This window comes from Apaloderma vittatum, unplaced genomic scaffold (assembly GCF_000703405.1).
Source record: "Apaloderma vittatum isolate BGI_N311 unplaced genomic scaffold, ASM70340v1 scaffold4367, whole genome shotgun sequence".
Classification (NCBI taxonomy): Eukaryota; Metazoa; Chordata; class Aves; order Trogoniformes; family Trogonidae; genus Apaloderma; species Apaloderma vittatum.
In genome coordinates, this window is record NW_009725581.1 from 77,901 (window position 1) to 93,128 (window position 15,228).

Consider the following 15,228-nt stretch of genomic DNA (forward strand, 5'->3'; position numbering starts at 1 on the left):
GTGCTTCAGCAACGCACCGATCCCCACAAGCTGCAAGCGCATCGGTTGGTAACGCCGCAGCGTTGCTCACTTCTTTAAGGGTGAAAACCCCTTTATTATGGTCAGGGGAAGCTACTCGTTGCCTTGCTCACTAACCCAAGCATCGGGTGTTAGGAAGCCTGCGGGGCTGAGTACCACTTACCGAAGATTCACTATCTCTAACAAGGAAGTCTCCCTCCACTCCCCTTTCGTTGAGGGCACATTCTGCTTGGTGCCGGGTAACATTCCCATAATACCACTCTCTTCCAGCAAACCGTCCGGTAGAAGATGGTCCCGTGTAGCTTATCTGAGGCGGATGGGAAGTGTTCATGGTAGGACCATCGCTAATGATTACTACATAGTTTTTAGGAACAAGCCCAATTTGCCCTCGGGAATTTTTGCATTTCCACCACTCCGGGTCATTTTCCGGCTTTTCGATGACTTCCATCGTTTCCCCTTTTTCAAAATTGAGCTCTTCTTCTGTGACGGAGCTGAACGGATACAGTGTCTGAACAACATGGAGTACTTTGGTGCCCTGGCCGTTACTCATGGAAGCACCTTTCCTCAAGCTGAGAAAGCTGGGCGAATCTGCGGTTGCCTCCTCGACCTCCTCTACCACATAGTTCGAAGGGAACCAGCCAATCTGTCCGTTGTAGCTCCCTCTCCACCAGCCGTCGCTGCACTTCTCCATGACAATCACTCGGGACCCTTTAACGAGGGACAGCTCATCCTCCCTCTCTGCGACGTAGGCAAATTTCACGTAGGCTGGAATGTTAAGATCGTAAATCCGGTCGGCGCTGCTGCCGTTGGATGGGTATTCCGCGTCCGTGCTTGGAGTGGGCGAAGCGTCTCTCGCGCTCGTCTTTCTCTTAGTTTTTCCCAAACCTGTTAAAGAGAACAAGGTAAAGCGGTCACTCGGAATGCTTGCCCTCAAGAAAAGCAGCTGGATTTGATGACGCGCTCCTCCACCACTTTAACACTGATAAATGGCAATCTTTACTGTAAACTCTACAGTCAGGAAACAGTAACTCCTTTAAGAAATTATCTTTAACATCCAACTGATTGCTGCTTAGGTAAGGAGTGATTTGCATTATAATGGCTCTCTTCTCAGAAGTACCAGACTTTTAACACACTTAAGAACAGTGGTTTCTTCGCCACAGAACAGCTAATCACTGGAACAGTTGCACAGTATGCTGTTATGTCTCTTAAAATTCCAGCCAAATGATCACGCCTTTTAATTTTGGTGATGGCTTTAATTTGGCGCAAGCAAAACATGAAAGAAAATGTATAAAAATAAACTAGCACAGCAAGAAAAGCTTAAGTTTCCCTGCAGATTAGGTTTTGCTCTCTTCAGTCACTCCCCAGGCAGCTACAGCTGCAACTCCTTCCAACTGCATGCCCCCTTTTGAAATCCACACCTCTTTCATCTACAATTCATCATGTACTATAAAAGCGTAAACCTGACGGTGAGGAAGACCATTTGCATACATTCCCCTATAATCTGTAAATTTTGATGTACCGCGGTGCCTTTAATTACAGCATGAATTACAACGCATAGAATAAACAACAATAACATTAAACAAATAACTTTTTTTCTTAATTATATGAACCATGCTAATGTCTGTTTAAATATGGAAGGAAACCTGCACAAGACAGTGTATTTTTCAAACTTTTGCAGGAAGGACTGGTTTATATATAAAACAGAAAGATACAGTGAACAAGTAGCCCTCTTGTGAAATTCACTTACAAAAGTTCTGAAGAGAAAACGGAAGATGAGGTCTCAGTACAGCACAAACCAAGCAACAAATGTCATGCAAGGGAGAGAAAGCAAAAAGCAACACAGAAATAAGGAGCTTCTGTACTTTTCTCCATGCTCATAGAGCCTCGCTGCAGGCAAAAAAATTCACTTGAGACACAATTGAGTACACGCTGACTACTGCAGATTTAATTAAAAAAAAAGGACTTTGCTTTTGTTTCTTTGAATAATCTGATAGCAGATTAATTATATATATATATGTGCACACATTCATATACAATTAATACCTTCAAAGCTGTTTGTTCAGTGCAAAACTACTAGGTTTATTTTGCAGAGTTAGCTGTACAGCACAAACAGCACATACACAAAATCACACAGAGATTACTAACTAGAAGGGTTAAATACATTAATTAATACAATCTTAGGGCCTCAGAAGACGGCAGAAAATTCTGGTGATCCTGAAGTGTTTCCTGACCCTTCCCAGCAGCTCCTTGTTTCCTGCTGGAGCCTGCTTACATCCTTAAGTCAGCCTAACTACAGCACTTCAGCTGACGGGCCCGTGGCTGCACTTTCAGGCAAAATGAGGGAGAGCGTTATTGTACTAGGGGAGACAATTGCAGGAAAAGAGTGTCCAAGCAAGCACTAATCGGAAGCTGGTCAGGCTCTGGTCTCTGCCAAGACTGGAAATTTTCATCAGTTTAGAGATTATTTTCAATCAAAAGACAAGGCTGTATCAGAACTAAGGAGCATTAAATTAGGGTTGATATAAAGAAACACAACTTAAGGGGGAGAAATTAATTATAACTATCTTCATGGAAAACAAACATCTGTATTTCAATAAATTCAGTCTATGTAAAGTCCTACACTGAGATTGAACCTTCCAGATTAAAAGCTTAGGTTTTGATGTACTTTGTAATGGAGATATGCACCATCACTTCTTGGAATTACAGAAGAAGCACTAATAAAGTAGAAAAAATTAAGCAGATGATGAAGTAGCTGGCCAGGAGAAAACCAGCTGAAAATGAGAACATAGATATGGGGATGTAGTGTGATAAGAGAATGCCATAAACTGAAGTCCCTAGAGAAAAAAATTTTGACAAACAGGTGAAAGAAACAATTTCTCAAAAAAAAAAAAATCTGAAGTCTGTAAAGGTGTATAAGCATTTAGCAAAAGGTTATCATCCAAGCACTTTCTTTCACTTGGAGTTTCGTAAGTTGCATCTTTTCCCACAAACCTTCCAATCACATGTCTGACTTTTTTAAAGGCTCCTTTCCATCCTCCCCATTCAACACAAAGCAGAACAAGGTAGGGAAAAAAATACCCAGAAACTTCACCTTTTTCTTTATCAACAAAAGCAGTCATAGCTCTGCAGATTCAGCTTAACATTTAATATAACCAAACTTTTTAAGGCTGATAACATAGTAACGATTAGCCTTTTGCAATAGCAGCGATGTGCACCAAAGACCACGTTCCCAGCTCGTTTGATGAAGGTAACTACACAGAAACCCATCTGCAGCCAAGCACAGCAAAGGGCACGCACAACATTACCCAACACTCGTTTTTTCTGCGAGGTTACAACATCCGTAACTACGTCTATGACAGAAGAGGAAATAAGTTTTTCCACAAGCAGAATGAAGGAAAACTGTTCCTGTTTTTCTCCTTACACCTCCGGCCGTGCTACTCCTCCTCTGCTTCCCCCATATCTTGCAGGATCCGCAATCAAGTCCCCTTGCAACACGACTGCCTTTGCATCCCCACATTCTTCTTGTACCTCCAGCTTCCCACCACAATCTTCAAACTGCCATCAAAATCTACTCCACTTCCCCTGGTGTTGCCCTCTCTACCTCCGTCGGGCTGGCCAGTGCAGCACCCTGCCTGGCACGGCCCTGCCGTTCAGTCCTGCCCAGACTGAGCAAAGAGCTGGGACTGCTCAGGCTTCTCCAGCGAGTGACACCAGCAATGACCCTCCCAGGCACCGAGCTGGAGAAAACCAGCTAGTTTCTCTCTGCCAGTCTGTCAAGTTTGTTTAAAATTGGCTGAGTTATCGGGGTAGACAGATGGACGGACAGTGACAGCTGACTGTGACAGCATGATGAGTGCAAGCTTCATTTCCTTAGGAAACAAGTCTAAAAATATAATTTTGTAGGATGGCTGATCATAGCTAAGCAGGAATAAAGTTAATTATCATAGATGCATATGAAGCCATTACAAGCTTCATACACATCTATGACAAAAATCACAACTCTGTTAAAAAAAAAAAAAGGTACAACCTATAAGAGTTATCTCTGGATGAGCAAACACTGCCATTACTCAGTAACAGAAACATTCACTTACTACTATTTGTAAGTGTATCCCTATTTTTATGTCCTAATGGAATTAAACCCCTGTAAAGAATTTCACAGAATCACAGAATGTCAGGGGTTGGAAGAGATCATCTAGTCCAGCTCACCTGCCAGAGCAGGATCACCTAGGGCAGGTTATCCTGTTTTTCATGAAAAACAAAATATTCAAGCACTTTGGGAGTCACATTTGGAAGAGTCAAATACACTGCAGTCACAATTTCGGCACTTTTCTTGGCCTTTTCTTAATGAAAACTTATCTATTAATGAAACACAACTGCATTTTCCCATTCTGACTCATTGGTTACAGTTCACCTGAAGCTGTAATCCTCAGTAATGCAACTACTTGTCATAAGGAGAAATCTAAAGCAATGGTTTAGCTTTCAAGTCAAGGGAAAAGAGTGGGAGCAAAACCATTGCAAAGCAGCAGAAAGCCCATTTTATGTTACAGCGTCTCGTAGGAAATAAAATAGCACTGTTCACAATCTACAGCTGACCCACGCTAAAATAGCTCATTTTCATTCTTACAAGCAAGTTGCCAAGTGATGTGAGTAGGTTTAATTTTTAGGTGAATATATTACTGAGATAAAAAACCACAAGTGAACAAACTGGTAGAAGCGATCCTCTGCAAATCCTCCTTCTCTCTGCAGTGAAAGAACTCCTCTGGCTCCAAGGTTAGTCCTAGGGAGGCTCAGAAACATGCCTCCCCATATTACTTGGTGCCCTCTTCCTTTCCTTGCTCAGTTGCAGCTCTAAAGAATAGCTTGTTTTGTGGGCAGCACGCCAAAGGAAAACCAGTTTCCTATGAATTTGCTTCCTGTCTCTCAAGTCCCCATTGTGCAAACCCCAGCCTTGCACCCTTTCCTTACCAGCTTGTCCCTGTGACAGCCTTCCAGTTGTTCCTGTAGGTACCAGTGCCCCCTCCCTGCAGCACTTCCAGTTGTCCCACATCCTGCTCCTTAAGCTCCCTCAGGAGACGTGGCTTGAGCTCCCCCAGACCCCAACACTCCAAATGGTGGCACTTCCTCCTGATCACTCCCCCTGGCCCAATGTTGTGTTAGTGCCAGTTCCCCCACGATTACCTACGCCTTCTGCCATGCTCTCAGACAGCACAGATGCCCCGACTGCCCAGCTTTTTCCTGCTAAAACCGAAAAAAGGACTTTTTCCTCCTTGTGCCTTCACCAAAGGCACTTGAAACAAGGCTGCCTAGCTACGATCTGTATGAAAATTGGTGCTTCTGCATATAAAAAAAGGCCGGTCAATACCCAAAGCCAATTTCTGGAAAACAGTTGGCAAGTGAAACTAGTGTCATCTAAACTCTTCCAAACTAGCTTTTCTGAAACCTTCTCTGATTTGAATACATAAATCATAAGCAATAATATTTTCTCTAGCTTACCTGTCTGTCAAATCAAATTCACAGGACAAAAAAACCCACAAAAACCTTTCAGAAAAAAGATGCAATGTAAGAAAGATGCATTGCTTTAAAAAAATCATGCAGGCAACACTGAACAATTTCAAAAATGGAATTCCCCAATCCAGAACTCGGCGAAAAAGATCATGCTACTGGCACAGGCTGCCCAGAGAGGCTGTGGAGTCTCCTTCTCTGGAGACTTTCAAAACACACTTGGACACGTTCCTGTGTGACCTACTGCAGGTGATCCTGCTCTGGCAGGGGGGCTGGACTAGATGATCTTTCGAGGTCCCTTCTGACCCCTAACATTCTCTGATATGCCAGTTACAACTGCTTAAGAAGCCTTCAACAACTTCTTACCAAAATATTGAGAGCAATTAAGGAGGGATCATCCCTCTCCCCAAAGTAAGTAAACTTTAATCAATAAATGCCTCTAAAAAAAAACAACAAAAAGTTTCTCAAGACAACTTGAGCTCTTGCAAACTGCTTCCTCTTCAAGGGACCACATGTCTGCTAAATGGTGTCCTTCAAATATCCTGTATCACTTTTTAAGTAGCTAAAGTCTACACAGACAGCTGGAAATAAAACAACAAACGCTGCTGTTACATTTCCTCTCCCCACAGCAATTAGAAAATCAGCTTGTATGTATTTTCTTTTATTGCTCTATTTACCTATCTTAATATATTTTTTATAAAAAGCCAGAACTTATTTTTGTATCCTGTATTCAACCTTTTATGTCTGAAATCAGTTTTCTGTCACTTATTCCATATTTTGTTACAAAGCTGTAAATCAGCAAAAAATTAACTCAAGTATGATAAGGGTCATCAAGTAGATATCTTGAATTAATAGTGCATCACATACTTCTAGCTACGTGCTCTCACAGTCTATTTACAAATACAATAAGCATTTTCTCAATTATAAAACTAAATTATGCTGTATCACCTAGTCAAAACACAGACACTAATGCTAGAGCTGAATTAAAAGCATACTTATGTGCAAGCAGAACCAAAGGTGCGTAAAAAAAAATTTAATTTTTATATCTTTTAACTAAGTTTTGTCAATGTTTTTATTTTTTAAATCCTCCAGAAACACAAAAGTGATGCTCTGCCCACTCGGAAAGGCAGGGAGAGCTGGTGAAGATCCCTGCCTTCCCACCAACCCTCAAGTTGCCCAGACTGGCTGTGCCTTCCCCAAAGAGATTTGCCCTGCAATCAGGTATCCCCTCCCCGCAAATAAAAGTAATAATAATAAAAATCAACCCGTGATGCACAGTTCTGTCAAAAGCTGACTAACTGGCATTATTTTAAGGAGATGAATGTGACGCTGGGCTGATGTCGATCGGGCAAAGCAGGACCACCGTGGTGCTGGGGTCGGGGTTTGCAGGGCTGAGCAACTCCCTCCCTGCATGTGAGAATATCCTCACTCAACTTCCCAGCACCTTCAAAGGCAACGTCTTTCAGCACCACACTCGCAGCTTTTTGGTAGCAAACGCACTAATATGTAAAAAACCCAAAGGTATTGGAAAAGAGAAGGAAAAAGGGGGAAAAGTTCTGGGAGATGGTTACTTCAGCTTCTGCCTTAAATCTCAGCCATGCTGGCACAACTCTTGTGCAAGCTGTCAAAGCATAGGTTTTAAACATAACGTGAACGGGCGTTTGAAAATCTATTTATTGGCATTGCAAATCACCCAGTAACTGAAATTTCTTTACATTACCAGTCATTCTTCTCTAAATGAAAAAAAGCATCTCAATTTGGGTGCCCTCCTTCTAGAGTAAAATGCTTTACACAGTACTATTTGCTTTGTGGTTAAAAAAATGATCATAGAAATAACCGCAGTACTGTTTTACTCAGATTTTTAAATAAAGTTTTTCTTCTTTAAAAATAAACCCATTACAATTCAAATTGAAACAAGGCACTCTGCCATTAAACAGCTGAAACATTCAAGCACAACACATTTAAGGCTGATAAATTCAAGGAAGTCAAACAAATGAGTTAGGAGAACTCCCAGAATAAATACCTAGAGCAAGAGCTTGTTCAAATACTGAAGAACAGTGATTTCTGAAAGAGTCAAGAAAATGCACTTTTAAAGTAATTTCTGTTAAGTTTAGTGACTTACATATAAAGCTAAGAAATCAATTTCAGGTGAGATTGAAATATAATTCAGTTGTCTCAAATATAAAACCAACTTTTACAGAACAGCTTTGCTAGTTCTAAAAATCTTCGAAGACCAAGTAATAAGAAATTCTCATTCAATTTACTAATCAAGTGTTTTGGTTTAGATGCAGCAGAAACAAGCAACTTCATTGAAACCTATTTTTATTTAGAGGTAGTAACATTTATGCAATTTTTCTTCTACCTCATTTTTATTTAAGATACTTAAAATAATGATTATCCTTACATATTTTAATGGAATTGCAATTCCATCTTGCTTCACACACACTCAGTTAAACAAAATAATCCTTTTCTATTTACCAAGTTAGTCATCTCCTAATACTAAGTCTCTGAATTATGTTGCATATTAATGCATACAGTTAATAAGTATGCAAAGCATACAGTGTCTTTTTTTTAAGAACAACAACAAAAAAAGATTGTTTTAAGAAAGAAGTAATTAACTTTTCAGGAAAATTTGTAAGAAAAAAACATAAGATGATGTAAATTAAGTAATGTATTCACCCAATATCGAGATAAACACATAACTTCCTGACAGCTGGAATGTCCAGATCAGAAATTCATTTAGTTTTACGTTATTCATTATTTTTTCCTTTTATAATTTTAAATTAACTTGTCTTTGCTTCTTTATTAAAAAGGAATTCAGCACACTGAAGTTTCTTCTGTTACACAGAAAGGAACACCAAACATTTCTGCACATTTGCAGTCCGCAGCCTCCCACCCTTTCTCCTCCTCCTCCACCTACACGTGCAGTTCCCAAGCGAACGCTCAAAGGCCAAGATCCATATCCAACAGTCGGTATTTTAGAAGCCACATCTCCATCAAGAGGACTCTTTAAAGGACACTGCTATAAATTCCAGAAACCTTCAGCTCCATTTGTGACACAAAAATGAAGCCTAACGGCTCTATTAATGACTTTTTGTATCTTCTTTAAGAAGCTCGATATCAAAAAAAAAGCCACACTAGAACAAATCAGAAAATGGAAACTCTTTTTTAAATGTCAAACTGAAATTCTGACATTTCGACAGCGAGGCTGCTTTATCACGATGTTTTTCAAATTCAGGAAAAAGTCGTGTCAAAGTTTCCCATACATCAAACACTTGAGGGTTTTGTAGGGAGGCTTCTATAAAGAAAGTAACTCAGGAACTGTATCAAAAACAACCACTGCATCGATTCTTGTAATTCAGACATGTGTGAAACGTGCCCATCTGTTACCAGGAAAGGTACATTCAACTTCCAGTACTAGGCAACAAGTTTCCTGTACCCAGAGCAAGAGGTTACAATGAAAGATGTATTACAAGGACATACGTGGACAGAATTGTCCAAAGGCACTGAACACACGATCTGAAGGCTGTCATCAACTGCTTCATGTGTGTTCTTACTCCAACGGAAAAGTGAAGTAGATGAAGTCTTACTAGACAAACTCAAAATGGCCTGGCAATTTTACATCCTCTATGGAATAGGAAAACGTCTGTCTCAGTTTCAAATACAAAATACATAAAATGAATGGGGTTTCTCAAGATCTATGGCTCCAAATTCTATCTACAAATAAGACAGCTTGCTTTCAAGTAACGATATTTCCACCTAGTTGGTCATTTTATTAATGATAGTCTCTTAATTTTGTAGGACGCCCTGATAAATAAAAATAACCAGGATTACTTTAAACCTAACGCAGTCCCATCCTTTTAAGAACATATTTGTAAGGTATGGGGAGAAGGCACGTTAGCCCTGTAGGACTTCCCAGTACTCTCTGTTCCCTTGATGTAGAGAAGGAAAGCTACGCTCTTTTCCCTCTCCTTCACAAACACAACAGAATATTGACACAGAAATCCCTAATATGCATGAGGCACTCCAAACTGCCTACTGCAGTACATGCTCCTGTCCCTCAGTAAGTATACAACAACTTACTTTCCCCCTTCTCCCTCCAGCATTAGATAGCAAGATTGTTTATATTTAACTATCTTGCATTTATACGAAGTAAGAGGCACACAAGACAAGTCAGGATACAAATCCAACTTGCTGACATGAATCCACTAAATTTTTATTTTTTAAAAAAGAAATAAACAATAGAGCAAGCACAAAGTAGACTACCCTGAATGTAAGATGAAGAGTCTTTAAACTGGTGGGTCATCCAGGTAATTGTGACAGAATTGTTGTATTTTGGATATGGGCAATTACAGTATGAACTTGGGTCTTTTCACTTCTCGTTTGCTCAGATTTGCTCTCCATTCTGTATATGGAGAAGAACAGTGTAATAGGTGTTACAAATATGTACTGAAGTTCAGCTTATCAAGCCCAAATCTGAAGAGATAAATTACAGTGCAGTAACTACGCAGCCCGTCAGCTCAGATAAATGCATTGGGAGACAATGATGCAAATGTTGACTAAAGGGCAACCTCTTGGCATTAAAAAACTTGAGATGGTCCCTCCTGAATGTGACCGGTCAGCTACTCTTTGAGGTTATAGTGTTTTGTTCCAACTGGCCCATACAAACACCAGGAATGATGTAAAGCCTTGGTAATCCCACTGTAAGGTCAGAATCAGATTTCTATGCTATACTAATGTTTTCAAACACTAAATACCATGTTACAAGAAAATCCAAGGTGCTTATTACATTTTTTCTTCAGAAACCTCAGAACTCATCAGAAGCCTGTCACAGACACCACAATTTTATTCAAAACTCCTTTTAAGAAAGGAAAAGAAAGCAAATACCACCTTTCCTTTACTAACTTCCTCTCTGAATTGCAATGCCCATGGCTTTGTTAATCAAGGGCTGTTGGGTTATTTGCAACTACGTGTGCAAAACCAGGCCTCTCCAGCAGTGAAGGGGAAGGAACAGGGGAAGATGGCTTGCTTAACAAAACAGCCCTCACAGCCAAAACACAAAATCCCACAAACTCACATGCAAACTACAAGCATTTCCTCTGCAGATTAAAACTCAAGAACTGATTAGTAACTTTAGATTAGATGCTAGCAAAAAGTTTTTTACCGTAAGGGTGGTGAAAAACTGAAACAGGTTGCCCAGAGAGGTGATGGAGACTCCACCCCTGGAGACACTCAAGGTCAGGCCTGATGGGGCTCTGAGCAACCTGATCTAGTTAAAGGTGTCCCTGCTCACTGCAGGGGGGTTGGACTAGATGACCTTTAAAGGTCCCTTTCAGCCCAACGCATTCTATGATACTATGACATATTAATAAATTTATCTCCTGTTCTGGAGAACAACTTGCTGAGTGATCAAAATTACTTGTTCCATGTTTCTAAATTGGCAGAACTGATGTACAAGAACAGCATCTTCATTACATCAAAATACATTTTCCCTTTCTTCTTTCTTTCACTTTACATTGTCTTTCATTTACAAGGTCCCAAAGACTGCTAGAAAGGAGTGATAGCAACGACTGCACATAGTTTAGATAATACACAACTTTTAAATAAATATACTTTTATATAAAGTCTTAAGTCAAGTTACAGTGCAAAAACAACTACTAACAGCCACTTAGAAACAGCACCCCTAAACGTCCATCCAGCCATGGCACATTTTCTGGAGAATGGCGGTCACCGCATCCCCAGAAGCCCAGGCTTATGGGAAGGGTCCAACCCAGGCCCAAGAGGGTGCAATGCGGTGGCCCACACTGAGTTCCCAGTTCTGCTGCTTCAGCAGACTTGGGTCCTCCCAGGAACCTGAGGGAAAGGAGGACAGAAGGGAACACATGGCAAGAAATCCTGTACAAGATGCTACTTGGGAAAAAAACCCAACGTACTCTGCTTTCACCGCCTCAAACAAAGAGACATTAATTAGCAGATCGCTTAAAGGATTTTATACTATGGGAAAAAAAAAGAGAAACATCAAAAGAGTTCAGGGTTCAGACACAAACTTTTAACACTAAGAGAGCAAAAGGCTCTGCCTCCATGGCTGGAACAGAGTTTAAGAACAGCTACTGGCAATGGAGTGACTCTAATCGGGAACAATGAAACTACCTCGGGAGCTAATTTGTGGGATCGCTCTGAGGCCAAACACAATCACATGTTGAAACAACACTGGCACAGCAGAGAGGGGCAACACCAAGGGTCCTCCAAGGTGACAGCTGAGGGAAGTAATACCATCAGACACCAGTACACGAAGTCACACTGAATTAAGGCGATCCTTTTATCTTTTCAGAACATAATTATGACTAAAATAAAGGCTTGTTCTGCAATCTGTAAATGTCAAGTTGTACCTCCAAGCACACACACACACACACACTGCACAGGGAGAGGGGAGAGAAGTACCTACTGCAAAAAACTAATACAATACAAAGAACGAATTTATTCACTCTACGTGGACTAAAAACAGCAAGATACCTTCATCCCTGCAGCTTTGCAACTTTTTATTGCAACCATTATATTAAAAAAAATTAGCTGAAAAGTAGGAAACATCATGGTTGCCATTTTATGTTTGTTTCAAACTCTCAAAACAGCAAATCCTTTAAATAATCCACCCCAATAAATAATTCACGTAAGACAAACTCTCGGCAAAACACAATACATGTAATTATAAACTGAAAAAGGAGCAAACTTCTGCTCCCATCACCAGCTGAAACTGAAGCTCAGGGGCAATGCAACAAGCTGGAGGTTCTGTTTTCACTGATCCTTTTGGCTTTTCACTGATCCTTTTGGCTTTTCACCTCGGATCAGAAAAAGCGCCAGAGAGATACATCAGGCAGAGAAAATCTCTTATCAGGTAGTAAAAGAAGTATTACTCTGTAACCTTGAGTTCTCCCGGGTGTTTATCAACTTTCTCTGCTTTCAAGTCTTTTTGCTGCATGCAACAAAAAAGGATGACATTTGTGTTTTGGTGGGGTGTTGGGATTTTGTGTTTGGTTTTTTTGTTGCCGTTGTTTGGGGTTTTTTTTGTTTTTTGGGGAGTTTTTTTCTTCTTTCAGTAGTCTGTTCTGCAATTGTAAATTTGTTTCCTTTTAAACACATGTTCCTTTAGAAATTTTAACACACAATTTTTTAGAAAGTCTGATTTTACTTTCACAAAGTCAGGACCTCAGTTCCTTCTTTCACGGGACATAGTCGATTATGCATAAAGTTATTTAAATTTTTACAAGCACACAACAGGTCCATAACCACAAATTTCTGAGTTTGTTTTGTCTTCTGGATAACTATTTTAACATACCTAACAGTAGCACTAATTCAAAATGAATATATTCTTCTGTCATTATGTACATATGCATATATTTGGGTGTCCCTGCCCAAAACAGGGAGGTTGGATTAGATGATCTCTAAGGTCCCTTCCAGCCTAGGCCATTCTATGATTCTACGATGATGGTGAGATAGCAGACCCCACCACTGTGAGCGGTATCTTCTCATATCATTTTCCACGTGCAGAGCTACTGCTATTGAATAGGTCTCTAGATCTTCAAAGATCATCAATGAACTGAAAACAGTCACTTAAACTAAGTTCAGGTTTTCATGTCGAGCATGATGCAGACAGGTTTCCAGGTAGCAGCAAAGCATTGGAATTCCTTATTATATAAAGTATCTGCTACCACTCCAGCGCTGCCAGCTCCTAATTTGATATGCTCAGGATGGAAATGGAAGACATTTCTTCCCTGAGTTTTAAAAATCATTGTCAGCATCTCCCATTTCTCCTTTCTCAGCATCTATTGACAGTAATCCGCGCAATCAGACTACTACTGTGAAGACGTAAGAAATGCAGTTGTTCCAACTTCCCCTCCCAAACCACTAAAGACACCAGACCTAAACAGAGTTCCCATCAGCTTCCCTCACTACCGCAAAGCTGTGTTCCTCAATTTCATCACTGGTGGAGAGTCACCACCGTTACCATCCTGCCTCACAAACACGCTCACTTTGAACAATGCAACTAAACAGCGGGATGAAGCACAGCAGAGAAAGTGCTTTTGCTGAACAAGTTCAATCATGGAGTTAGCTATTTTAAATACACAGCCTCTAGGTAATAAAGCAAGAATTTATGCTGTATATAAAAACTTCAGCTACTTCCTCTCTGTAAAGTTTAAGTTAAATTCCTGTATATTAACCACTTTAAAGTGTCAGGATAGACTTATCCTCACTCAGTCCTCCAAGAGACTAAACAGACGTGCCACTGCTGTCATGCCCACATTTTCTGACAAGCTAGAACACTTCAAAGTGTCATAAAGTGATGCAGGAAAAATACTTTTATCTGTGTTGAATTCCTACAGGGGAATTTTGCTGCTAACTTCAACTATAGCTGTTTGGCTAAACAAAAGACTTGGTACCATTCCTTTTTAAATATATTTATTTATGATAAATAATTTGACAAGTAGCTACTTAGTGTAGAAAGTTCTGAAGGTTGGTTGGTTATTTATTTTTTTAAAATCAAATTTACTGAATGCCTGCTCTTGAGGGGAAACACTGGCATTTCTTACAGGTCTGTGACAGGAAGTCCAACAACTTCAGGAACTTGAAGTTCTAAAGAGATTAAAATCTCTTCTGTTTTTCTTATAAGGCAGATTTGTTTTTTATTAATATGAACTCTACAAGGCTTAAGAAGCTGTGTATTTATTTTGCAACCCTTATTTCCATCATTCTTTCATTCTGTAGTAAATTTTGCACTCAAATGCTGTCCAGAAAATACTAAAATTGAAAACAACTGATTAAGAAATAACGGAAATATTTCAAATTAGGTCATATTACTGTTCAGTGTGTCTTCTGTGATCTTGAAGTGAATACGACTAACACAGTTTGCTGGCTAAAAAACCCAAATTCATCAAGCAAACAGTACAGACGACTCAATTTATAGCTATGACTGTGCCAGAAGTACTGTGGGATTACACTTTTTAAAACTATGTTGAAGAACTGGAAAAATTTCAGTTAAAAATCACAACAAGAGTCACATAAGTAACTTTCACCAGTGAAAAGACTTAAGCAGTAATCGATTTCAGTAGTCAAGATTTAGAAGCAATTTGATGAACGCTGAAACACCATTTTGTAGAACTATATCTACTGGACACACCACGTCAGAATTATCAGAATGGGACCATTAAGGTATTTTTTAAAGGAAAAAAATTCTTCAAAACCAAACAAAAAAAAATAAACCACACACCAGAAATTAAAGGCTAATGACTTATTTGGAGAATGAGATTTCATGACCTTGTTATGCAAAACTGTGATGGTAATAGTTTAAATTTGAGTTCAAATATTTGTATCTAAAAAGGAGATACACCAAACCTCTTAACCAACAGTGTTTTCCAATGTTAAAGAAAACATTGCATTAAAAAGGACCTATTCTGCATTTCTGCTTGTTACTAAGCAGTGAGTGTCTAAAGAAAAAAGAGCTAACTTCCCCAGCGATTTCCAGAAAGGCACAGAGAAAGCGGTATTAAGTGACTCTCAAATGGAAAAAATGCAAAGTTATAACTGTGAAAAAAACCCTTTTCATACAACTATATAAAAATAACCAGAGCAGAAGGGAAGAGGTGTAAAACCGTTGATTCCTAGCAGTGACAATCTAGAGTCCTACAGGACTCAAGAACTGCTGCACAGATCCAC

General features: G+C 39.7%; 1 protein-coding gene across 1 annotated transcript in view; it reads right to left on the bottom strand.

Annotated features, from left to right (window-relative positions):
• NCK2 (NCK adaptor protein 2) overlaps window positions 1–15,228 on the bottom strand; it is a 52,847-nt gene that overhangs the window by 11,600 nt on the left and 26,019 nt on the right. The window contains exon 3 of the mRNA XM_009872947.1: window positions 182–903. Within this exon, the coding sequence (XP_009871249.1) occupies window positions 182–903 (722 nt within the window). The remainder of the gene's footprint in view (window positions 1–181; window positions 904–15,228) is intronic.